Source organism: Lacerta agilis, chromosome 3 (genome assembly GCF_009819535.1).
Source record: "Lacerta agilis isolate rLacAgi1 chromosome 3, rLacAgi1.pri, whole genome shotgun sequence".
Classification (NCBI taxonomy): Eukaryota; Metazoa; Chordata; class Lepidosauria; order Squamata; family Lacertidae; genus Lacerta; species Lacerta agilis.
The window spans coordinates 102,330,270-102,356,535 of record NC_046314.1 but is presented as its reverse complement, the minus strand read 5'-3'; the positions used below and the strand labels follow the sequence as shown (position 1 = coordinate 102,356,535).

At 45.8% G+C, this 26,266-nt stretch overlaps 1 protein-coding gene across 1 annotated transcript; it reads right to left on the bottom strand.

Annotated features, from left to right (window-relative positions):
* Nucleotides 1-4,035: 4,035 nt before the first annotated feature.
* Nucleotides 4,036-23,569, bottom strand: MALL (mal, T cell differentiation protein like; the record flags this gene model as incomplete). Its single annotated transcript, XM_033145473.1, has 4 exons — nucleotides 4,036-5,353; nucleotides 8,267-8,392; nucleotides 11,636-11,828; nucleotides 23,457-23,569. Coding segments are annotated over 4 exons (495 nt in total), but the record flags the coding sequence as incomplete, so codon positions are not given.
* Between the last annotated feature and the right edge of the window lie 2,697 nt (nucleotides 23,570-26,266).

The following is a 26,266-nucleotide window of genomic DNA, read 5'->3' as shown; positions in this document are numbered from 1 at the left end:
ACACCACACTGGCATCTATGACTATGACCGTGCTGTCTGGGGCATTGGAGTCCAACAACCTAAGAAGGGCACGGCACTAGCTATCCTGTTAGGAGATGCTGGTAATATTCTTTCCAGCACAGTGCAATAGCTTCTTTGTCTTTTAGAAATGTGGTATCAATGATTCTTCACATCAACTTTTTGGACTGCCCATGTTGTGCAGATGCCTGATTATCGTCTTCCAAAGCAACTATTCCAAACTTAAAAATGGAAAGCGTATACTGGTGGTCAACAAAAGAGGTTTAACGGACTCTCTCAGGCAAATCTTTAAAAAGTAGTTATAAACACCGACAACTGGGAAACACTGGCCTGCGATGCGCTCCAGTTGGAGAACAGCCTTTACCAAGGTGCCATGGGCTATGAAGAAGCACGACTCAGGACGCAAGGGAGAAGCGCGCTAAGAGGAAGGCATGCTTGGCAACCCTCTCACCGTGATCAACTCCGCATGGAAACCTATGTCCCCACTGTGAAGGACGTGTGGATCCAGAATTCGCCTCCCACAGTCACCTATGGACTCATTGTTAAAAACCATTGTTCGTGGAAGACAATCTTACTCAGCTACGCCAAAGAAAGTAAGTCAAGCTATCCCTGGCAGAAGAAGAAAAGGTTAGGCTGGCCGGCAGGCTGCAGTCAGCAGCTGGGTCCCTTTCCAAGATAGGCTTTGTGCAACTAGCCAGAAAAAAGGGGGAAACTGCTGCCTCTCAGGGCTCATCATCACTTCCCGTTTGCCCTGCCACTTTCCCCCAGGGAAAACCCATAGTTCAGCTCTGAATTGGAACAAACGGTATATTACAATTTCCCAGTAAGGCAGTGTCATAGCTGGGGGGTGGGGGCTAGTTGGTTTTTTTGCCCCGGGTGAAGCCTCCGGAGGGGCACCCTTGAGGCTCCTGGCCTGTGTGTGTGTGTGCAAATATGTGAGGGGGTGCCAAACTGGGTCTTTGACCCTGGGTGATATAAAGCCTTGCTTCAACACCGCACTAAGGAGTAGGTTTTCCGAGGGGGGGGGGGAGGCAGGGCAAAGGCAAAAACCACTTGACCATGCCTAGAAAGCATGAGACAAGCAGAATCCCGCTCCGCTTCTGTGCTTTCTAGGCACAGCGGAAGTGTGGGTGAGGCCCAAGTACAGCAAATCAACAGGGAGCTCTCTTCGTGGCAGGACTGTGGTGCAATTGGGCTCGGAGGAAAGGGCAATAGGAGAGGCAGGGATATATATATTTATTTGTGGAGGGGATAACTTATCCGAGTGTGGACGCCTTCTGCACTAAGGTCCCACTAGTGTGTCTGAGATAATACCAGGCAAGGATAATCTGTTAGAGTAAATGCAGGGGCAGACTGTGGTCTTTCAGATTTCAGCAGCGCCCTGTGTGAGCCCAAAATTTGGTGCCCCCCTACCTCTGTCTTCCCATTCTGCACATGCACTACATCATAGTTGTGATGCCCTGCAGCCGCCACCACCCCACCCCCACCCTCAGCTTGGTGCCCTTTACAGGGAAACCGGTTTGTTATGTACTGAGTTGAATAGGATCCAAACTGCAGCAGCCTGATTGGTCCTACAAACAATAGGATTGAGATTGCAGCAGTATGATTGGTCTGCAGGAGCCACCCAATCAGCTCCAGGTGGAAGTGAATCCGCAACCCGATTGGATACAGGAGCATCCTGGAATTAGCCAATCACGTGGGGCCATTGTGTAAATAGTGTATATAAAGCAAACGTTTTGGGAGGAAACTGCATTCCTCACTACTATGAGCTGAATAAAGAGCATAAAATTCACACTTGACTCCGAGTATATTTCACAGTTGCACTGCCCTAAATCTGCCTCTGGCAAATGGGTCTGCCTTCAGCTCGCCCTTCCTCTGCCTGCTTTCTTAAATACAGTCAGTCTGGTGGGTGGCTCTGCATCTCAGCTTCCCTACTCTGCAGTCTCTGGTTTCATCCACACTTCTCTTTAGTCTGAGGTTTCCTCCATTTGTCCATGACTACTATGCATGGATCTGAGTGGTGTGGGTTCTTTGTTTTTTGCCATGTTGCTTTCTCCAGGGGAAAACTGCTGCTTAGCCCTGACATCAGAACAAATGTCAATCCACAGAAAACCTGGTGTCATTCATTATTCCCGTTCAGCACTAAACCACAGTTTTTTCCTGGGGGAAGCAGCAGGACAGATATGAACGTTCCCCACATCAAATGGGGTGCACCTTTTGCGTGGTCGCGAGTAGCCCCCATTGGATCACGGTGTAGCTCCTGGCAGTTGGTCCTGGCACCGCCTTCCCAGGTTGGATACTGTGGACTCCACCTACTCCAGCAGCCGCCCAATCCCGGCTGGGGAGGTGTTGCCGGGGGGATTGGCCAGGTAGGAGGGATTATACAGTACACACAATAGAACTCTGAGTCATACCTGGGAAGCGGGCCGTTGGATTCAGAGCTTCCCCACCCTCCACACCCTCAATTGACGTTAATTTTGGAGGTTTAACCACCCTTTTCCCCACAGCCACACAGGTACGCAGGCGCTGCTATGACAAGGTCGCTGTTGAAGGGCTGGACTTTCCCTTCATTGGCCGGTTTTGCCTTTCCCATAGCAATTCGTCACAACTTTGGCGGTTGCAGGCCTTGGGTGGAATCCTTTAGTCATCTACAAGATTGGGGGGCGTCGGGCGGTGACCCCCGCCCCCATTGCGGCGGCAATAACAGGGTTCCCGTTTAAAGGGGGTCTCAGGGGGAGGCATTGACCATACGCCCTGAGGTCATCACTGCCTCCCCCTCCAGCAACGGCGAATGGGGGGGGCGGGCTATCTGCTTGAACATCTGTTCTCCAGAGCTAGCCCACTCCCCACTCATGCTGGATAACCCTGAAGTTACCCAGAACCCCGACTGGGGGGCTGGGACGGATAAACGCCCAATGCCTGAGCCCAAGATCTTCCTACACCTGAATATTAATAAAGTTGTGGCCAATTTAATCCCATAGAACGTTGTCATGTGTCGTTTATTTCCCTCAGGGGTTGCCCGGGGTTCGGGGAGGACTCTGCCTGGCCATGCAAAAACAACAGCACACCACTTAGACCCATGCCTAGACTTCATGGTAGAAATGGAGAAATCTCAGCCCCAGTGTTGGCCCTTGCAAGAATGCAAGCAGGGAAGCATATGGGGATTAAAAACTAGTTGTTTTGCTGTTATTTGAGTGGAGTTCTCAGCACTGCCCATTTTTCTTCTCTGAAATGGATATTGATCTATTTTCTGGTGCTCACAACGGTGGTTTGGATCTCCAGAGGTGGCCCCAGGCCCAAAAAAGGTTGAGTACCCCTGCATGGATTGGAAACACAGCTTAACCTCAGAGTGGGTTGCTACAAAAAAGTTCCCTCCGCTCAAGGCAGACATGTAGAAATAACTCCCAAACTTCGGTGTGTCTTCATTGTCCTCCTTTATCAAGAAGCATGCTGATGATACCAGCAGAGATGGGGAATGGAACAAATATGTCGATTTAGGTTTCTGTCAGTTTTTCATTTTTCCAAATAATGAATTCAGTTCTTCACATTTAAGCAGAAATTTGCAAGTTGTTTTCTTTTTTTAAATCCTCATAAATTCACCAGCATTTTAGTGTGACTTTCTCCTTTTTTAAAAAAACCAGTTTTTGTATGCAGTTTTGACTAATATACACATTTTTGCAAGCAGGTTGTGCAGCTGTATCGCAAAATTCAGAGAGGTGCCAATTCAGATGGATAGCTGTGTTTTGGTTCTTGTATTTATTGAAGAGCTTGCAAATCAGGTAGTTTCTCATTAAAATGCAAACAAAACTGAATTTCTTCCCCTTTTCTGGGAGTGACCCGTGGCTTAAAGTAGTTGTGTTTGGAAATATGTAATGGTCTAGATGGATCCTTAGAAAGCTCTGGCCCCCTAATGGACCCCACAAGCCTACAACCTTACAGTTCTTCTGTGGAAGTTTAAACTTCATGGCAAAAACATGTACTTAATTACATCTTCTACATCTACATACACAGGAATGCAGTGGGAGGCAGATCTCCAGTGAGATTTATTTTACAGCAACAGCAAAAGAGACACATGTGCGCCAATCAGAGAGGACAGTCAGCCATATTGTCCTAGCAAAAGGTAGTTCACTAAAATAGCAATATAAAATGGAGAACAAAACTATTTTTAAAAAAACCACACAGATTTACCAATAAGTTACTTCATGTTTCCCCATAAAAACAAACTCCTGTAATAACAAAGGACAGAAAAACCTTTAGCATATATCAGCAGTACTGAAAGGGCAATTCACACGTTGCTCTTTGACCCAGTAATATCATTGTGTCAGGATGACAAGCTAGGGTTTATATTTATTCAACCCCTGAAGTAAATACAATCTTTTGACACTTGCAGGAACATTTTCAAATATACGTCCCACATGCATTTGATGAGGTAAAAATGCCACGTGACAATACTACAGCATCAGAAAGTAACACGTGAATCTTTCTTAATGGTCGTCTGGACAACGGTATTCGTTTGTTTGTGACGGTCATTGTCAGGCCAAACATGGTTTTATCCAAATGGCCTGAGGGAATAGTTTTCAAACTGTTCTTTGGGGAAGCTCTGGAATTGTCTGGAAGCTTCTCAAAGGAACCTAGTCAGAAAAATATAGTCATAGACAAGCCTCCCTGAAAGACTGTTTGCCCGCTGCCACCCATGTTTCCTGGACACGGAGAGGCGGGAGACTGTGAGACGCATTTGAGAGCACATTTCTGAGTTTAAGCTGGGCAACGGTGGGGCTCCGAAGACTTGCCAATGCCTCTTATCATCTGTGTTCACCTAGAAAATATCCCAGAATCCTCTGTAACGTGCTAGGGTTCCAGAGCAGATATATACCCGGCTTCATCAGCAGAGGAGTTGGTTTGGAAATGGTACAAGTATTTTGAAGAAGAACCCCCACAAACACACACTGATTTAGAAAAATGGTTGTATTGTTTACACAGGTTTTCCAAGGCACAACTCTGGGGGACAGACCATGACTCTGGATAACTGTGATTATCAAGGACTGGGTGGTAGTATTTTCTACTGCAGTTTCTTACACAACACAGCTTGAGTGAAATGGCAGGTTGAAATAAAACCCAATTATCTCTTTCACCTAAAAATGAGAAGGTGCTGGGTGATGAACGGCCACAATTTCAACTGGGCTCTGTCCTTACGCAAATGTGAATTTGTTTTGGGACACGGATTCCATGTAGGGAGAATTAGGCCTTATGTTTTATACGTTCCCGGCAGTTTTCACTGGTAGTAGTTGCTGAAGGCATGAAGAATATACAGCAGCGTGGTGACGAATGCAAAGAACTGAAAAAGAGAAAAAGGGAATGGAGAAGAGAGATGATTAGAGTATGGGTTTTGCCCTCCCGCTTCCCTGGGTCGTTTTCTTCTGAGGAGAGGATATTGGAAGCTTTTGTTGCTTTTCTAATACTTTATCTCTCTTATATAAAAGATGGAAAGGGAGTAGTTACAGACAGTGCTAACCCAAAAGCATCACCTCTGACTCCCTGCGCTGGGAGAGGCTGGTGCAGCCTGACATGTGGGCTAGATTCACCTTATCTATTTAATTAATGAAATTTGGAACACACCGCTTGATTGTCAAAACCTCTAACCGGTGTACTTAAAGCATAAGATACACACTAAGATTATCTGCGAAAGACAGAAAGGTGAAAAGATTCAAAATATGAATAAAATCAGTAGTTTAAAACTCACATTATGAAAAAAGAAAGAAAACTGCCTATGAAAATGCACATCAGTTTTACGTATACGAGTCAGCTTACTTAAACAAAATGGATTTTAGCAAGTTCCAGAAATAAAACGCACCTGACTCATATCAATGAGCAAGGAGTCCTAGAGTGTAGGTGAAACCACAGTGAAAGATCAGTTCTCATTGGGGAAGAACAGACACTGTGTGTGGCACTTGTAAAAGTGCCACATCCGCAGATCGAAATGATTAAGGCCTCAAGTCAAGGACTGAAGAGTGCCCTGGGGTGGCATCATGGCTTCGCCATGATCAAACACACAAGTCCCCCAGCTCTAACTGGTCCTCCAAAAACCCACAGGGCATCTTGGACTCAGAAGGCATGTCCTCATTGGCATGGCAACCAGGCCAAGAATCTCTTCCCTTTCTTATCTACAAACTGCATGCTCCTGCTTGGCAGGGGGTTGGACTGGATGGCCCTTGTGGTCTCTTCCAACTCTATGATTCTATGATTCCCCAAATTACCTGCAGTTCTCCAGCCCTTGTCTCATAGGTAGCAAATCAGACTCTGCTGCCACATAGTTTGAGTAAGATTCCCAGGTACACCCTGAAGGGCAAAGCAACTTGCAGCACTTCACCAAAACAAAACTTCAAGTTGTTCCCTTTCTCTCACCACATTCAAATCTGCCTTCACCTCACTGCATAAGAACTTAGCTGCCTTATAGTGAGTTAGACCATTGGTCCATTTAGGTTAGTTTTGCCTCCACTGACTGGCAGCAGCTCCCCGGGGTTTCAAAATACCTGGAGTCTTTCCCAGCACTCACCAGAGATGCTTAGGATTGGACCTGGGAGCTTTTTACATGCAAAACACACACTCATATCTCGGAGCTACGGCCCCTTCCTACCTCATAATCCGAACGGTTATGGATGTCACATCCCAGGAAAATGAAAGAGACACCCACAGTCAGCCCTGATTGGCTCCAAGAGCAAATGCTTAGATGCCAGTGGCAAATGTAAGGCTGTGACTTTGAGCTACTTGTCATCATAATTTCATGGGAACAACTAAGTATGTGCAGCTAACAAATGTTTACCCACCAAAGTGGGTCATGCACTAGACTGATTAGGACATTAGATTAGGAAATTAGGAAAATGATGACAAAGAACAAAAACAACCTATCAGATGAACAGGCATATTTATTAATTGAACTAATCACGTGGGAATGGATGTAATCTATTCTAATGTGATTGAGGCATAAACCGCAAGGCAACCAACAATTTGCCCTTAAATCTTGAGTGGTATAAACTTCCCCCTGAATTCCTATGGGTATCATCAAGACTCACTGAAATCTATTGTACTAAAACAGCGAGCCTTCATACAAAGAAAACCAGAGAGTCTTTGGTGTATACAAACAGGCTGCATTTCCTCAATTTGCTAAACCACCGTTTAACATTACAGATGAGCCTGTGAGAGGCTTGACTAGCACATTTCTCCCTTCCCCCTCTAGTGCAGAAGCACCGGGAGCTCCTGCCTCCATTTGTGACTAACAACAGTATTGTCTGTGTTTAATCACAACAATGGTTTAGTAAAAACCATAAACCGTGGTTTGAAGATGCCTTGCTTTAGCCAATATAGTTAAGACTAACCATAGTTTCCCAGGCTTTGGATGTCATGATAACCTGTGGTTAGTCTACAATGGAAGCGGAAGCTTCTGAACCCTTCCTCATGGGTGTGCAAGAGGGAGGAGCGCGCAAGTTCGAGACTTGCACAGGCTCATTCTCCTACCACTAAACCGTGGTTTAGCATTACATACGAATGTCATCACATTCTTCTGCCAAGTTTCAACTTAAAACTTACAGTTCTCACCCCAAAAAAGTGAGTGAGGTACTGCCCCATCAAACTCCAGCCCTGACCTTCTTACAGCCATTCCAAGGGTGGCATTTTCTGCCAGCTTCCTACTCCTTAGACTCAGTGTTGCCCCTGGCAGAACTCAGCAAGGAGGAGGATGGAGAAGCAATAAGTGACATCTCTGCCTTTGAAAGAGCCAAAGTAGGGTAAAATGTGATGGTCGTTATATTAACAAAATTATTCACTGGGTATATAATCAACAGAAGCCCAACTGGATGGCGTTTATTACTGGTTGAAAAATACGCCCTTTCATTTGGCAAAATATTTTGCAGCCTGTCAACAAGTGTCATGGTGATCCCATGAACTATTGCACCCATTTTACAGATGGGTTCACCAAGGCTAAGACAGGTGTGGGGAACCTTTGGCCCTCTGGATGTTACCGAGTTACAGGTTCCATCAGCCCCCAGCAATGCATGGCCACCGCCAGGGATGGTCGGAGTTGTCGTTCAGCAACATCTGAAGGTTCCCCACACCTAAGAGATATTAACGCACAGCAACATGGTGAGTCTGCAGCAGAAGCAGGGTGACTTGAACTTGGCCTCTCCCTCGAACCCCACATTCACAAACATACCAAACCAAATTCAGCTGGTGGAGCACATAAGAGTTATCATACCGTAGCAGCAACATTGAGCTGATAGTAGAGGGGCGAAGTTTCTGTCTCTGAGCGGATTGTTGCATTGGCCTGCAGGACTGCAGCACTCATGTAGAGGATGCCAGTAGCTCCATGGTAAAGGCTATCCTAAAAAAAGAAGAAGAGCAACAGGTTCATGTCCAGATCAGGGCCTTTTAAAAAGTGAAAAGTTCAAATCTGCAGTCTATGTTATGCACATTGTGCAGGTTTAAAAGATGTATTATTTGTCACGGGGAGGGTGCAGGAACCATCAGGGCAGCCAGGGCTTTTTTTTCCAGCCAGAAGTCCAGAACTCAGTTTTGGCACCTCTCAGGTGGGTGCCATTGCCATTATAAGAGAATGAGGGAGGTGTTAGTGGTGAGTTCTGGCACCTCTTTCTAGAAAAATAGCAGTGGGGATGGCCCACCCTGAGGCAAGGTGAGGTGACTGCCTCATAGGATCCATAGGGGCAGCAGGGCCCGGTGCAGGTCTTTATTCTGGCCTTGTTCTTGCGCAGATCTTCACCCACCCCTCTTCCCTTTGATCACCAGTGGCCCATGAGTTTCCTTCTGGTGATTTAGGGCAGAGGTCGGCAACCTAAGCCCATGGGCTGAAGCGGCCCATGAGGGTCGCTTAACCGGCCCATGAGCCGCCCCCGAACTGAGCCGCCCGCTCAGCGACTCTTTGCGCGCTGCACTAAACCAGTGCAGCGCAGCATGGAGACTCTCTTCCGTGGCTCCAGAAATCGCTTCTGCGCATGTCCAGGCGCCAGAAATCATGTCTGCTCATACCCAAACACCGAAAATCGCTTCTGCGCAGGCGTGGTTTTTTGGCGTCTGGGCATGCGCAGAAGCGATTTCTGGCACCGCGGACATGCGTAGACGTGATTTCCACCATCGCGCTGCGCTGGTTGGGCGCACGGACAATCTCCGTGGGAGTGATCCAGCCCATGCTGGTAAGCCTTTCTGACTCCTGGTTTAGGGCATGCCTGTGGGTTTGTGGTTGGAGATGGGAGACGGCAAACCTGTCTCATTAAACCATTCATCAATCATCATCATCATCATTATCATAAACTTTATTGCACTAGCCAAAGGCCATGGCATCATTCACAAAGGAAACAAAAAAACAAACAATAAAACAATAACCATAAAAACATCAGGCACTGCAAATACAATGAATCACAGACACGTCTCCTAGAAATTATTCGTTGCATATGATATAATAGCAGGGGGTTCTCAGATAGAATGTGGCAGCTTAAATGTCCGAATCACCTTTGCAATGACTGCTATTTTATCTAGTTCTTTTCTCCTGATCTTCTTAGCTGCCAATGCATATAGTGCTACTTTATAAGTTACGAAGTCATCAGTATCACTCAGCAGCCATTTCACCCTTTCCGCCCTGTCCGAGTGTGTTCCATTCGTGAGCAGGGGTTTTATAAATCGGTCTCTTGGTTCTATATATATTGCGGGCATTGCAATCAATAGCGGTACAGGTCCTCTATGCAAGGTTGCCCACACAGACAAAGTCTCTCCTTGTACTGCCGTATCGACCATACACCACCGCCGAGGGCATCGTAATTCTGTAAAAGCGATTCTTAGTACGGCAAGTGGAAGCTTTGTCAGATAACTAGCTCGGATGTGGTCCGTTTTGATAAGTGGGAACCATGATGAACTTTTGGTAGGGGCATTAAAGCATTCATATTGATTTTAATTGAAGTTTCTTTACATTGTATTTCACTGCATTACTTATTTGCATTCTGTGGAATTAAACTGCAATGCTGTGAAATACTATCTATAGAAATCAAAGAAGATTTTTTTTAAAAAATGCAATTAAAAACCATGCAGCATCTGGAACAGTGCATTACAACGGCTAAAACAAGCTGCAAAATGATTAAGTGGACTGCCAAGACCTTCAACAATTGGGCTAGGGGTGGGGAGAGTTTGGGAACCACTGGCCTGGGTCACAGCCACATCAATCTTTAAGGCAGTGTTTTTCAACCACTGTTCCGCGGCACACTAGTGTGCCGCGAGATGTTGCCTGGTGTGCCGTGGGAAAATTACTTTATATATAGTCAATATAGGCACAGAGTTAATTTTTTTAACATTTTCTAATGGTGGTGTGCCTCGTGATTTTTTTCATGAAACAAGTGTGACTTTGCCCAAAAAGGTTGAAAAACACTGCTTTAAGGCACTCTGATACCACTTTAACACTCGTGGCTTCCCCCAAATAATTCTGAGAACTGTAGTTTGTTGTGGTGTGTTTGGGATGGTATCTCTGTAAAGGATTTCCTACATAACTTCAGATAGCCTTAACAAATTACATTTCCCAGGATTCTTTGGAGAAGCTGTGACTATTAACATGTATCAGAGGACTTTAAATGTGTGATGTGACTTAAGTAGAATCATAGACTCATAGAGTTGGAAGAGACCACAAGGGCATCCCAGTCCAACCCCCCTGCCAAGCAGGAAACACATCAAAGCATTCCGATCAGATGGCTGTCAAGCCTCCACTCTAAAGACCTCCAAAGAAGGAGACTCCACCACACTCCTTGGCAGCAAATTCCACTTGTCAAACAGATCTATACTGTCAGGAAGTTCTTCGCTAATGGTTAGGTGGAAATCTTCTTTCCTGTAGTTTGAATCCATTGCCCCGTGTCCGCTTCTCTGGAGCAGCAGAAAACAACCTTTCATCCCTCTCTATATGACATCCTTTTATATATTGGAACATGGCTATCACTATCACCTCCTTAACCTTCTCTTCTCCAGGCTAAACATACCCATGCTCCCTCAAGCCGTTCCACATAAGGCATCGTTTCCAGGCCTTTGACCATTTTGGTTGCCCTCCTCTGGACACGTTCCAGCTTGCCAGTATCCTTCTTGAACTGTGGTGCCCAGAACTGGACACAGTATTCCAGGTGAGGTCTGACCAGAGCGGAATACAGTGGTACTATTACTTCCCTTGATCTAGATGCTATACTCCTATTGAGTATAGTGTCCAACTTAAGTCTGGTGGCCTTTCCCATCATGACTAGCAAGTTCCGGAGGGTGGCAACACGAGAACAGGCCTTCTCTGCAGTGGCTCCCTGTCTGTGGAATGCTCTCCCCAGGGAAGTTCGCCTTCATTATACACCTTTAGGTGCCAGGCAAAAACATTCCTTTTTAACCAGGCCTTTGATTGGTCTGATTTACATCCTATGCCCTTTTTATTTTAATTATGTATTTTGCAGTTTTATATCTTGATTTTATTCTGTGAATTCGCCCTGAGACCCCTGGGTATAGGGCGGTGTATAAGTTCAATAAATAATAGCAATATGTTTTCTAAATTTGCATCCTGTACATAGCATAAACTCTGTGTGTGTGTCCCAGCTCTTACCAGGATTCTCCAGGAGGCGAAGTTTTTGTGGAAGCCAAACAGGTAGGACATTAGAAGCATCAGCGAGATGAGGAAGGACGTGAGAGAGACATACATGACCCATCCCTGCAGCAAAGGGAAATGCACTGTGGTAGCCGCTACAAGAATCCAGACCCAGCAGCCAAAGATCTGCAAAGAAGGGAAAAGGAAGAGGCACAATTATAACCCTTGCTGTACCCATTTAATGCCGCACCAGTCTGCTTCGGTTCTGTCTGTGTAGATTTGTTGGACTCCAACCCCCATCAGCCCAAGTGAACACGGCCCACCGCTGGGGATTATGGGAGTTGTAGTTTTAAACTAAGGTAAGTAATACTGGTGCATAAAATTATGCATGGAGCAGGAAAAGTGGGCATAGAGACATTTTCCTCATCCTCTCGTAGGATTAGGACCCAGAGCCGTCCAAGGAACTTGAATGTTGAACGATTCAGGGCAGACCAGAGACCGTGCTTCTTCACACAGAAATGGTGGACTTAGTTCCTACAACATGAAGTGATGGCCACCAACTTGCAATGGCTTTAAAGGAGAATTCATAGAATCATAGAATCATAGAGCTGGAAGAGACCACAAGGGCCATCCAGTCCAACCCCTGCCAAGCAGGAAACACCCTCCTCTAGATGACATCCTTTTATATATAGAATTAGGAGGACGAAGCCATCAATGGCTTCTAGCTACGATGTGTATTGTTACAAAAACTGGGTGCCTCCCCCCTCTCTCTTCCGAGCAATGGGGTTCCAGGCACTCACCCAGGTCTGTGTTCCTTTGGAGAATTGAGACCAGGCAGAGACTGTCGTAGCTTTAAGAAATATGGCTTATTCACCTATGTGCATATTAAATAGTGGGTGGACATAGCAGACGACACAGTGATTCTCCAAGCAGCTCTGTTTATTCTCAGGCTGGAACAGGACTTAACTGAAGGGCTCAGCAGCCTGCTTATATAGAACTCAGCTACAAGCAACAGTAACAACTTTCTGTAGTTACCCAATCCCTGAACGTCACTTTCAATCCCTCATTTGCATGTGCGGACCTGAGTGAAAACTGCAACAGAATGAACTACCGTATATACACACCCCTAGTGGCCTAGGGTGAGAACTTCAATACATAACAGTACACCTTCAGTCTGCATGGGGGGGGGCGCTCCAGATCTTACAGCATGTTCCTTTGAAGAGAGGTTTATCCCCCACAGCAGTGCAGCCCTGGAATCTAAGGCATTTCTCCCAGCCAGCCAGCCTTCAGCCAGCCTGCCCAAGATGGATCCCAAAATATCTTCCCTCCTTCTTCCCAGCAACCCTTGCTCAGGACTCTCTTTCTATCGCCTCACACCCAATTACCCAGGCAACCTTCCAACCACCCAGTCTCTGTTCACATCTCACGGCAAGGGGGAGAACACTTCTTTTGCATTGCCAATGGCCCTCAATAGCCCTGTATTGCTTCTTAATGGCCCTGGCTTGGCCAGGTCATTTTGCATAGGCTAGCCCAGGAATCCCTCTGCAGCTTGTATTTCTCCCTTCACATCCCTGTGAGACTAGGATACAGATGGTATTTAACACCCACCAGACTGACGAAAACGTCTAAATAAGAAAAAGGTTTATGTTGGAAGTGTAAGGAAAATGAGGGATCATTTTTCCACATGTGGTGGTCCAATAAAGTAATTAAGGAATGGGAACGAAATATAATTAATTTAATTTTAAAAAATTAAAACTTTTCCCCAAAACCTGAGATTTTCCTCTTGGGGTGGTAATAACGGAAGTCCCCCAAAAAACAAAAGAGTTTATTACTATACGCCATGGCCGCAGCTAGAACCCAATATTGGCACAAAGGTGGATAACAAGTAAGGAAGAATGGCAGTGCAAAATGTTCAAATATGCTGAACCAGCTGGTCTGACGAACCGGATAAGAGAAAACGAAGATAAGGAATTCAAGGAGGGATGGATAATGTTTATTGAATATTTTAAGAACCAGTATAAACAAATACGTAGCTTAGCAGGTCTCGAGTAAATCCAGCAGAGTTGAAATAGATAAGAGTTTTTAACGGATAACAAATCGGATGATTAAAAATATGTGGATTATGCAGAGTAGTAGAAAGCGAAGGAAGCAGGAAAAGGGTGGAAGTAAAGTTATGGTATATGTATACATGCTGTATTTGGTATGAAGTTGTAAGTGGAATGAGGGGGAGGGGAGGGGGATTCAAGCTCTCTGTTCCTGTTTTTGAAAATGCAAATAAAAGGGGGGGGGGAATACTAGGCTACTGAACCAAGTAGACTTTTGCTCTGATCCAGCAACATTCTTCTAATGTCGCCAAGCAACACCTGTAGAACAGCGGATTGACCACCCATATTCTAAAGCATTCATTTTGACATCAAATATAGATTGAACAGAGTGCAGGAAGTGAGACTGGAGTGCACACCTTGCAGTTGCGAAACCCTCTCTCATTCTTCATAAGGTCAACGGCAGGTTAGTTTCTGCTTGATCGCTTTATAAGCAACCTTGAAATATTAGGTTTTACCCATCTGTCAAACAGTAGCAAACAGGGGGAATGATTAAAAAATGAAATAAAGAAGAGCTTTGTGAGGAAAAACTCCTCAAAATCACTGTATGCTTCGATTCGAACGCTCATTACATATGCTTTACGCCAGGGGTGGCAACCTAAGGCCCATGAGCCACAAGCAGTCCACAGGGGTCGTTTAACTGTCCCACAAGCTGCCCCCAAACCGAGCCACTTGCTTGGTGAGTCCCCGCGCGCTGCGCTAAACTGGCGCAGCATGGTGCGGGGACTTGCTTTGTGACGCCAGAAATTGCGTGCGCAATCCAGCCCACAGAGGGATCTCCGCTGGAGTGAATCGGCCAAGGCGAGGTAAACCTTGCCAACCCCTGCTTTACACATTGCCTCTACAGTTATAAAGTAAAAAAATCCATTTCACAGTGCAGAGGACAGAACTGCCCACTCTGAATTAGCATTTTGAATTTAGCAGTGCAGCCCACCAGCCGAGTATTGTGTGCAGAAATGCGTGTACTAGGGTCATGAAATGCACACATCCGCGAAAAGGCATTATATTAGGGGGAAATTGCTTTGCAAAAATGTGTTTGGCCAAAACCACATGCAAAAATATGCTACCGGTAATTGGGAGAATTTTTGCACCAAAATGCTGATGAATCTTCACAAGGACTTTTTTAAAAAATCACAAGCTGATACGAAGAACTGAGGACTGAGAAGAAGAAAGAAACTGAGAGGAAGCAAAGTGGACTGATTTGCCCACTTTCAGTTGGAAGGGAAGAGAAAGATCTTCCAGTGGTTAAAAGTGTTGTGCAAGCTCTCTGGGTTGCAACTGGACTGAAGAGTCCTTCACGTCTGAGACAAGGAGTGGTGCACCCACCCAACTATTCAGATCAGAGCTGCCTGGATATATCCTTAGCTATTGATTTTCAGGCAATTGCCAGGCAATTTTGCCAAGAGCAGAGCCTTGCACTGTTAAGCACTGCCAGGAGTGAGCCAGCAGTAAATCACACTGTGCAAGTTGGAGTTAACTCTTTATTAGCAAATGCAACAGTTCCTAATGAGCACGGCAACTCATATTCGGCCAGTCTTGCCTCCATGAAGCAGTTGCTGAGACTGAAGGTCCTTGCCTCCCCAGAGCTGCCTAAGTCCCTTCCTCTCCGGGGTTTTCCTCCAAGCAATTGGAGACTGTGCCTGCGTGAATCTAACCTCTCCTCCATCCTTTTCATGCCTCCTCTGGTTCTGGGAGACCAAGGGGGACAGGAGCTTGTCACAGCAGGAGTGGGTCACCCATACCATCCAGACCAGGCACCCCCAAACTCAGCCTACCAGCTGTTTTGGGACTACAACTCCCATCATCCCTAGCTAACAGGACCAGTGGTCAGGGATGATGGGAATTGTAGTCCCAAAACAGCTGGAGGGCCGAGTTTGGGGGTGCCTGATCCAGACTCATCTATGCCTCTTGGCCTCCCTCCTCTGTTGCTTCAGCTTCTGCCTCTGATTCTGGACTTCTCTCTGTCACAGCCTCTTCCTGCTTACTAAACCCTGTTACCTCCTCAGCTTCTGACACCTCCTCCTCCCAGTTTTCCCCCTCTGCCCACTCCTCATTGTCCCACCACCACTCCTCGGATTTGAGCCTTCTTCCCTTGGTGGTTTCCAAGCTGGTTCCTCCCACCATTCCTCTGCATCCAGCCAGTCCATGAAAATTTGTTAGCAGATATCATTAATCTGAACCTACTGTCAACTCACAAAGGACAAGGGTGCCTTCCCCACAAAACCAGTCGTCCATCTCGGTGCTGTGTGACTCCCTCATAACTACAAACTCCCAGCAGTGGTGTTCTCTTCTCTCAGGCCTTGTTACTAAGGCAACACATGCCCTCAAACTCTGTGATCCTGATTCTTTTCACCGTCTCTTCACCCTGGGCTCCACACCCTTTCTGCCTCTCTCAGCTCTTTTCAAGGTCTCCACCCAGGAGTCATTGAACCTGATTCTTGGGAGTACATTGCAGCTATTTCTGCTGATGGACAAACAGGGGCTTGCAAACAAGTCATCTTGAAACAACAACCGCACGTTTTTATTCTAAAGCAACATAGGGTCCTGCGCCACCTTAAAGACTAGCAAGTGTGTTTGCTTGTAGTTTGTTAACTGGGAACTGTAGCTCTGTGAAGGGTAAACTACAACTCTTGAGAGTCTTTGGGGGAGGGGTGTTTTAAATGTATGGGGACCCACTGAAAATACATGTGACCTTGTTGTACATGTGACCTTGGTCGTTTTTGCCACACACACAAAAAGAGCTTGGCTTTCCCCCCTGAAGACTTTCATTCTTGGCTCTCTTAGCAACTTAATAAACACCCAGAACTAGTCATTGAAAGTATTAGTTCAGCACCACCCGCGTCCCAATTCTCCATGCAAATTGGCACAAATATGGCTTTGAGTTAAGACGTTTTATTTATTTTGCTTTGTGAATAAAGCTACTGCTGACTTCTCTGTGGGTGAAGAAACATATAACATTTATAGAGCATAGGTGCTGCTCTGGAATGGCACCTCCCTCTGGCCAGTTTAAAGATGCAGTCCTAGGCACCTTTGCTTGGGAGTTAAACTCCACTGAGCACAACGCAACCAACTTCTGAGTGGACATGCATAGGATTGCACTGATGGTGTACCTATTCCTCTCCAGAATTGACTTTGCGAGGGTGTTCTGTGTGATCTGTAGATCTGCAGCAGAAGTCCTGTATGGCACTGATGAACTATGTCCCTATAATGTCACCAACAAACCATTCCACTTTCCACTAAGGCAGGGGTCAGCAAACTTTTTCAGCAGGGGGCCGGTCCACTGTCCCTCAGACCTTGTGGGGGCCCGGACTACATTTTGAAAAAAATATGAACGAATTCCTATGCCCCACAAATACCCAGAGATGCATTTTAAATAAAACACATTCTACTCATGTAAAACACACTGATTCCCAGACCGTCCATGGGCTGGATTTAGAATCTTCAAACTACAAGAAAGAAGATTCCACCTAAACATTAGGAAGAACTTCCTGACAGTAAGAGCTGTTCGACAGTGGAATTTGCTGCGAAGGAGTGTGTGTGGTGGAGTCTCCTTCTTTGGAGGTCTTTAAGCGGAGGCTTGACAGCCATCTGTCAGGAATGCTTTGATGGTGTTTCCTGCTTGACAGGGGGTTGGACTGGATGGCCCTTGTGGTCTCTTCCAACTCTATGATTCTATGATTCTAGAAGGCGATTGGGTCACACCTGGCCACTGGGCCTTAGTTTGGGGACCCCTGCACTAAGGCTTTGCACGTCAAAAAGTTTCATTAGACAAATAAAGAAATAAAGAATTTACCCATCTGTCCATTGCATTAACGTTCAGCCTTCTTTTATTAAAAATTCATTTTAAAATAATAATAATGGTGGGCAGCCTTTCTGAAGCATGTGGAAGGGGCAAGGCTGACCACCAAGCCAGGACCAAGATCAGTCTCATTTCCATTTGAAAGCCTGGAGGAAGGAGGCTTCACCTCATGGCTCAAGGATGTGCTGTAATCTCTCTCTCTCTCTCCTCTCTCTCTCTCTCTCTCTCTCTCTCTCTCTCTCTTCACATTTTTCCGCACCCATCCTAGATTCTCTTCAGAAGATGATTGCTTTTCTGTTTTCCCATGTTCCCTACATTGGCACAAAGCTACCTGCAGCCAGCCAGCCGCTCTGCTATAAGATGAGAACTGCTGATAAAAGGAGCAGGATGCAAACCCGGTATTCTACTCATCCGTTCGAATGGCTTAACGCCATAAACCATGACCGTGTTGCGCCATGCTTAATGCCGAATAGCAAAGTTTCCATTCACTATTTGGGTTTGGACATCTTACACTGTAAATGAAGTGAGTGAGAACATCTGCAACCATAGGAGCTAAGTGTGTACTTCAAGGCATCCATAGAAACTCCGGATGGGAGTAGGGTGCTTATACACAGGATAGATCAGGCATTTTATACCCTCAGTTCCATAAGGAATGGGCAGCTATGATTCTGCGAGTTCAATCTCCGACATTTCTAGAGTGGGCCAAAAAAGATCCCTGTCCAAAACTTTGGAGAGCTGCTGTAAATCAACATGGACAGTATACTGAGCAAAATGGACCAATGACCCTGTCTTAGTAGATTCCAGCGTTCTGATTGGCTTGGCAACAACCACCAAAAGATCATGCTGCTACAAATCCATAGATAGGACCCCCTGCAGTTTTTTTAAAAAAACTAATAACAGCCATGTGGTGGTGTTTTGGATTGGGACCACAGCAATGGAGAAGGACAATTTAATCTCACTGTAAAAAATGAAGAAGATGCTATTTACTGTGTGGGGCGAAATTTACAGGTAAAATATGAACACCTATGAAGCCTAATTCAGGGGACAGATATTGGCACAGAGAGAAAATAGAAAAATAAAATAAACACCTGTGTTTATATATAGGGCATACTTCATCTGATTTGTGCAAACATTTCATTATGAACAGGCAATGAGTCTTCTGGATCATTAATTCTTCAAGAAGAACCTAGCCTCACAATTCTCTTTGGATGTCAGTTCCTGCATACCTACTTGAGCAGCCGCTATAAATATGCACATATTTCACAAAGGTGTTCCCAGAGACCTACCCTGAGCCAGAGCTACTATTTCAGTGACAAAAAGGGGTGCGGTTGGGGGAAATCTGGCACTGAGTCTTTCATATCCACTAACAGGTATCTGTTAGCTTCTGCTTACTCAGACCTACAATCCCCACTGAGGGCTGATGAGGAAGGATCGCTTTCGAGAGAGGCACAGACCCAACCCTGTTGAGAAGCAACCAGACAGGTTCTCAAGGGTGGGTCGCGCAGAGGTAAAATCAGGCCTTCCGTTTTAAAAGGGGGGAAAAAAATCAAACTTCAGCTTAGCTTCTAAGTAAGAATCTGTGAATGGAAGGGCTCCTTCCACTCACAGATAGGGCCAAGATCCAACGGCAGGGAGAGGAGGCAAATTTCACCAATTCACGGTGGAGGCAAATTTCACCAGTTCCCTCTTTTGCCTGCAGGCATCTGTACCCTCTTTCATACTTCTCAGGGTGCCCCCCCCCGAAACCTCCCATGCACATTTTAGTGGGGGACGATCAATGAGCTACAGAGGAAAGGGAGAATAGGCTGACTTTGCCCCCCACTTCCACTGGTGTGAGCATTTTGCAAGTGGCATCCACTGGCAGAATCCTAACTATTATCTAAGCCAATGGGATTAAATTCAGAAGCTTGCTGCTTCGATCTTGTGGCAGGGTTGTGTACAATTTTTTAAAAGCATCTTTACCTAGAATGTTATTTTGTTTATAAAATTTAGGATCTTTCTTTGAGAAAAGTCCTGTAAGCCCACTGTGGTCTGCATGAAATGAAAAATACCACACAGAGATACTCTTTTGTAACTAAAGGCTAGTGCAGATCCTCCTTCCACAAGCCCCACTGATGTTTACAGAAGCTGCACAAGAGGAATCCTTTTCAGTGGGACTCTGATGGATTTAACTTTCTCAGTTGCAACCACCACATTCTATTACGGTTCATAAGAACATAACAGAAAGGCCAAAGGCCCATCTAGTCCAACCTAAAGGTAAAGGTAAAGGGACCCCTGAACATTAGGTCCAGTCGTGTCCGACTCTGGGGTTGCGGCGCTCATCTCACTCTATAGGCCGAGGGAGCTGGCGTTTGTCTGCAGACAGCTTCCGGGTCATGTGGCCAGCATGACAAAGCCGCTTCTGGCGAACCAGAGCAGCGCACGGAAACGCCGTTTACCTTCCCGCTGCAGCGGTCCCTATTTATCTACTTGCACTTTGACATGCTTTTGAACTGCTAGGTGGGCAGGAGCTGGGACCAAGCAACGGGAGCTTACGCCGTGGCAGGGATTCGAACCGCCAACCTTCTGATCAGCAAGCCCTAGACTCTGTGGTTTAACCCACAGCGCCACCTGGGTCCAACCTAGTTCCTTAAAAAGTCAAAGATATGCCTCTGGGAAGCTCACAAGCAAGGCATGAAAGCCCCCAAAGGCTGCATAACACTCTCTGCGCACCTCTGAACTCTCTCCCCAGGTGAGTGCAATAGTGGGTGGGATTGCCAACATAAATTTCCCTGGACACTTGTTTATTTTTTTAGGCCAAGCACATAAGGCTGAATTTGTGCAAGTTAAATGTGTGTGCATTGCAAGTCAACTGCACCACAGGTGTTCCTGGGGTGGTTATTGTTTGGAGGGGGTTTTTTGCCCTGCTTTTATTGCACTATTTTGCAAGAGAGCCCCTCCAGATGCACTAGCACTGAGGAAGCAAAATGATGTGAACAAGTCCAGTATAAATCCACCACTAATGCATGAACATTTCATCAATAGCATGTTGCAGTAGGTAAAGTAGACACCTGCAACAAAACTGTTGGGCTTTTGGTTTTAACTGGAAAAGCCTCAAAACCAGTTTAGCACTTAGAGTGGTGTCCAGCTACGCTTCCTCTGCGTTTTCCTGCTTCTCCAGTGCTTTTGCAGAGTTGTTCAAACTTCAAACCTCTTACTTCTTCTTGCGCAACGGGTATGTGTGCCTTTCATGCAATTAAACTCCCACAACGTCTGGTTGTTTCAAAGTAAGCAAGCTTTAATTACAAGCTGTAAATCACGGACACTATCCTGAGACTCGGACGACATCTCCGCTCCGGTTCAGTCAAAAGTGAAAGTAAGACTGAACAGGAAATAAACGATACGTCATAATCACAAAGACTCTTCGATACAGCAGATACCCGGATGTTGTGACACATCCTCTTCCCTGTGGGAGGGGCGAACTGTGACTTCTTTAACCTGAAAGCTCTAAAACCTCACAAAAACCCCTGTCTGGGGGGCCCCAGTAGGTCAGCTTTCTGTGTTCCTAATCTGATAGACCTTTGCCATTTGGATCCATTCGTCTGCCAATGTTCCAAACAACGAAGTCAACAACTTTTTGTGGCGCGCAGATTTTCCTGACGGTTCTGATATGAGCACTGCCCATTTCGCAGAATATAAAAAGGTTGTGGAGGAAACAAAGCTCCAAGGCTTTGCCACTTCCCCCCAGGCCTTTTAGCAGCCGCTCTGTTCTCTGATCTTCTCCCCCCCCCCACCTCGATGTCATCCTTTTAACTGAAAAATGCATTGCCTGCCACACTCCTTAATGGGCATTCCAAAACCATTAGATAAGTAAGGGTGTCAGTCATATCAGGAGCGCTGGTTTCCATTTCGCAGCGCAGATATTTCTTCTGCACAAAGTCTTGTCATCAGTACCATTGGGGCAATTATTCTAATTTGCTGGTTTGTGATGAAGGCAACCTTCGCTCAAGGGCCCTTCACTATCAGAGGCAAAGTCCAACAGCATTAAGTCCACACGTCATAAAGCTCACGGGGAATGGAAATGGCCTGCAGCTCTTTAGTTTTCCATATCATGGGCTCTACCAAAGATGCTGCCTTGAAAGGAAACTCCTTGGAATCAATAGATTAACCCCAGAAATGTGCATAAGAATATGTTTGGGGATGGATGGTAGTGCAGCAGATTTTGGACCTCCTGCCCCCAACGCTGCAGTTATTTAAATCTGCCTCTCCCTCCTGATCAATCAACAGTTTCATTACCGTGTGACCCCCAAATTCTGGATCCCCCCCCCAACTGATGCCAAAGTTTTGTGCACTTTGTGCCACGAACCCACATTTTATGCCAGACCCCAACTGAGTAATTGACACAGAAAACCAGGGTCACAATTTTAACGCCAAAACCCCAAACCTTTTCCAATGGACTCCAGACAGGTGCCAAAGTTTTGTGCCGTTTTGTGCTGCAACACCCCATGTTTTCTGCCGCCACCCCCGCTCCCAAACTTGAGTAACTGCACTTCAAACAAGGTCAAGTAAATGGACAAAACCCCAACCTTTGTCCGATTACCTGCAAACCACGTTAGTTAAGCTTAAATAGACGCTAGTGTCTACTTGTGAACACTCCCGGTCAACCCCTTGGTACCATATGCAGCTCAGCCAAGCCTAATGTATAATCATTATGCTATTCACTCCAAGTTTCTTTGTAAGATACTGGTCAGAGAGAACCTTTCATGAGCAGAACATGTCCTCACAGCATCAGCCTCAAGGAGATGGCTAGGGACTAGAGCGGATCGGTTCGCTCCCGAGTACCTGAGAGTCAAACTGAGCATCTTACAGCATTGTGGATGGTTTCTCAATTAGCTTTGCTTTCTGAGGTTGGTTGCTTCTTTTAAGAGTCTAGCATGGTCAGTTGATGTTTCATCAACATGGTCAATTAACTGGGAATCTCTTTGCCTTTTTTTGGAACGAGATAACTATGGAGAGTCGAAAGTCATGCCCTCCAGCCCCTGGGTTTGCCACTTAACAGGGCCATGTTGTAGGGGATAACAAATGCCTCTTCCCAAGTCCCACGAGAGCTGCTGCCAGCAGAGAATGCAGTACTGAGCTCAAAGGACTGATGGTTTGAATTAAAGCTGTCTCACACTTTCAAAACACCATTGTTCTCTCTCTTGCTCAAAATGACCCAGTTCTGTGGCTCTCTGCTCACATAGGCAAGTGAGCAATACTACCAAATTAATCCTGGTTCTATTTTCTGTACTGCTGTGCCTCCTGAGCTCCTTTCTGACAAAGAGGACAAGAGACTTACAGGCAGGGTGCTATGTTCGCAGTTGGTGGGAGATCACTGATCTAAACTGACTCTCACCAGCCTGACTCTCCCACTGCACCTGCGTGCTTTCCAGGGAGTTGCAAGTTTCCTGCATCCTACCTTAGGGGGTCCCATCTTTTGAGTCCCCATCCTTTTCAAAAGCCCCAATTCTTGGGATCTTTGCCATCCAGGTTTTATCCCAACAGATTGCAACATCAATATCCTTGGAACAATCGGAATAGGTGCTCCAAAAATATTTTTAAGGCTTAAAATAATTTCAGGGCACATCCCACTGAAAGCAACAGTGATGCAGATAGAGAGCAATCAGATTGGCAGGACTGGTGCAAATTCAGATGCACAGCAGCTTTAAGCTCGCGTTCCTGATCCAGTAAGTGAGATGTGCGTGGAGACCTTTTGATGTGCAATTGATTTCCTTTTATGGATTATCTATGTGCGTGTGTGTTGTGTGTGTGTGTACCTGCATATTTCATGCCCACACCAGAAGCCAAGACTCCCAGCCATGCATAAATGCTATGAGGAGCTACATTAACTGTATATATATATGGAATAAAATAATAATAAAGGAAGTTGTTTGACTTACCAGTCTGGCAGAATCAAGGCTACGGTATGGTTCTGAAAACATCCACTCCAGAAGGAATATTTTCAGGAGCTGTGCCGACGGGAGCTGGTCCTGAAGTTTGGTATCCATTTCTGTACAGGCTGAATAGCTGTAGTTAGTACAGCTCGCTACTCTCAAGTTATCTCTGAGAAGCTGTTTGCAAGCAAAGCTTAAATGTATCCCCACAGACACCCACCCAACTGGACGTCAAAGGTGAAGCCTGTTTCCAGCTTGGCAGGTAGCTCCCCTCATCACTACAGAAGAATCATCACTATTCTAAGGTTAATAAGCCAATCAGGAAGGGCTTGGCAATCGTATCGTAGCCCTACTGGAAAAGAGAGAGAAAAGCGGCAACACACAAACACACCTGTTTCTGTTGCAAGGCTCAATGGTTTTGTATTCCAGGGCTTCCCCAAAAACTAGGGGCTCTTGCAAGCTCACTCAGCTCTAGGCATTGCAATAGGGGAGAGAAATCTTTACAAGCTGTTTGCTGTTTTTCTGAAAGATTGCAAAGTTTAAAACTCTTTTAAAAAAGTGAAACAATAAAACAAACTCATTAAACAGCATTTAAATTAAGAATGCTGGGATCTGAATTTTGCCCATTGGAGGCGGTTTAAAAAACAAAAGGCACTTGGCCACAGAAGGATCAGCTGGTAGTGAGGGTGGCTGATTCCTTTGACCTGCAAAGGTGCTAAACAAGAACTTATCTGCAGATCAGCAGTCATGTTATGTAGCAGCCCCTCAAAGGCATAAGCGTCTAAGTCAGTGCCCCCTAGAGGGAGTGGGAGGGAAGAAGACAGCAGAGGTGAGCAGAAGAAGAAGAACACAGGAAGAGTTGTTTCCACATCAAGTTCAGTGTTGCTGTCCTGAGATTCGTTCAAGGGCATTCGGACTGATATGACGGCTACGGCAACTGGCTGCGGTTTGGATCCATTCATCCACTTCGTAAGGAGAGCACTCAGCCTGCCTACATATAGCCCTTCCCTACACCGTGGAGCAAAAGTTAACAGGGGAAGTGATTTGTACTGCATTTGAGCACAGCGTTTCCGACTGTTGCCAGAAAGAATGGAAGTGGGGGGGGGGGGAGAGAGAACTGTATCAGATATAGATGGGGAAGCATTCTGTCCAATAAGCATGGCACACATAAGTGTGCTTGCTCCATCCTTCCTGGAGGTGGGGCACACTAGCCCAACGGAGGGTTTGCTGAAGAATGGAATAATTGATCTCGCCCTCTGTCTCCTTGCCTCTGCTCCTGGAGCAAACCAACACCAGCAAATGAACAAACACCAGCAAAATGTCCAACTAGAAGGCATCAGAATACGAGGAGCCCTGCTGGAGTAGCCCCTGAATCTATCCAGCTGGGTATTCTGCCCCCAATGCTGGCCACCCAAATGCCACAAATCAGATAGAAAGGCACCAGCCACCCTCACAGCTGGACTGGTGACTGGGAGCGGATGCCGAGACCACATAACACCGGTCTTGAAAGACCTACATTGGCTCCCAGTACGTTTCCGAGCACAATTCAAAGTGTTGGTGCTGATCTTTAAAGCTCTAAATGGCCTCAGTCCTGTATACCTGAAGGAGCGTCTCCACCCCAATCGTTCAGCCCGGACACTGAGGTCCAGCGTCAAGGGTCTTCTGGCGGTTCCCTCCCTGCGAGAAGCAAAGTTACAGGGAACCAGGCAGAGGGCCTTCTTGGTGGTAGCACCTACCCTGTGGAACACCCTCCCATCAGATGTCAAAGAAATAAACAACTATCTGACATTTAGAAGACATCTGAAGGCAGCCCTGTTTAGGGAAGTTTTTAATGACTGATGGTTTAATGTATTTTAAATCTTTTGTTGGAGGCCGCCCAGAGTGGCCGAGGGGTTTTATTTTTATTTATTTATTTATTTATTTATTTATTTATTTATTTATTTATTTATTATTACTCCCACCCATGGCAATTACCACTCAGCAAGCATTATTCCAAGCAGTGACAAAAACAGCTAAGACTACGGTGAAGGGGTTTATAGTCCTTAAGAGTTGTATCCAACTATGCTCTATTCAGAGGAGACCCACTGAAATTAATGAACCTAAGTTACTTGTGTGCAGTAGGTCTACTCTGAGTAGGACTGACATTGGCTACAGTCCTTAATGACAAAAAAATCAAATGTGTGGTTTGTTTATTTCCTGGTCACGGCCTCCACTGTTTTAACGGAAGCAAAGTCTAGGCCCAAAAGTCAAAAGCATGCAGGTTTTATACAACCTGTGGTATATGAGGAGGCAGTTAGGAAGGCATCTCTCCACAATGGTTAATTCAGTGTTTTCAACCTTTTTTGGGCAAAGGCACACTTGTTTCATGAAAAAAATCACGAGGCACACCACCATTAGAAAATGTTAAAAAATTTAACTCTGTGCCTATATTGACTATATAAAGTAATTCTCTTGAATTTTTCAATTTTCCCACTGCACACCAGGCAACATCTCGCGGCACACTAGTGTGCCGCGGAACAGTGGTTGAAAAACACTGGGTTAATTGATGTCTGTTTTTAACTTTTTTGTATGGTCATAGAATCATATAATTGTGGAGCTGCCCTGCAATGCAGGAATCTTTTGCCCAAGGGACAGGGGGTGGGGAGTGGGGTTGGCTGCGAAACACAAACACAAACACACACACACACACACACACACACACACACACACACGGTGCATATATATGGTATATATATATTTTTAAAATAAATAAATAAGGAGAATAGAGTGTCAGCACCTCCTCTGACTGTCTCCTTTCCAAGCCAACAGGTTCAGCTCCTTATTTACTACTTCAATG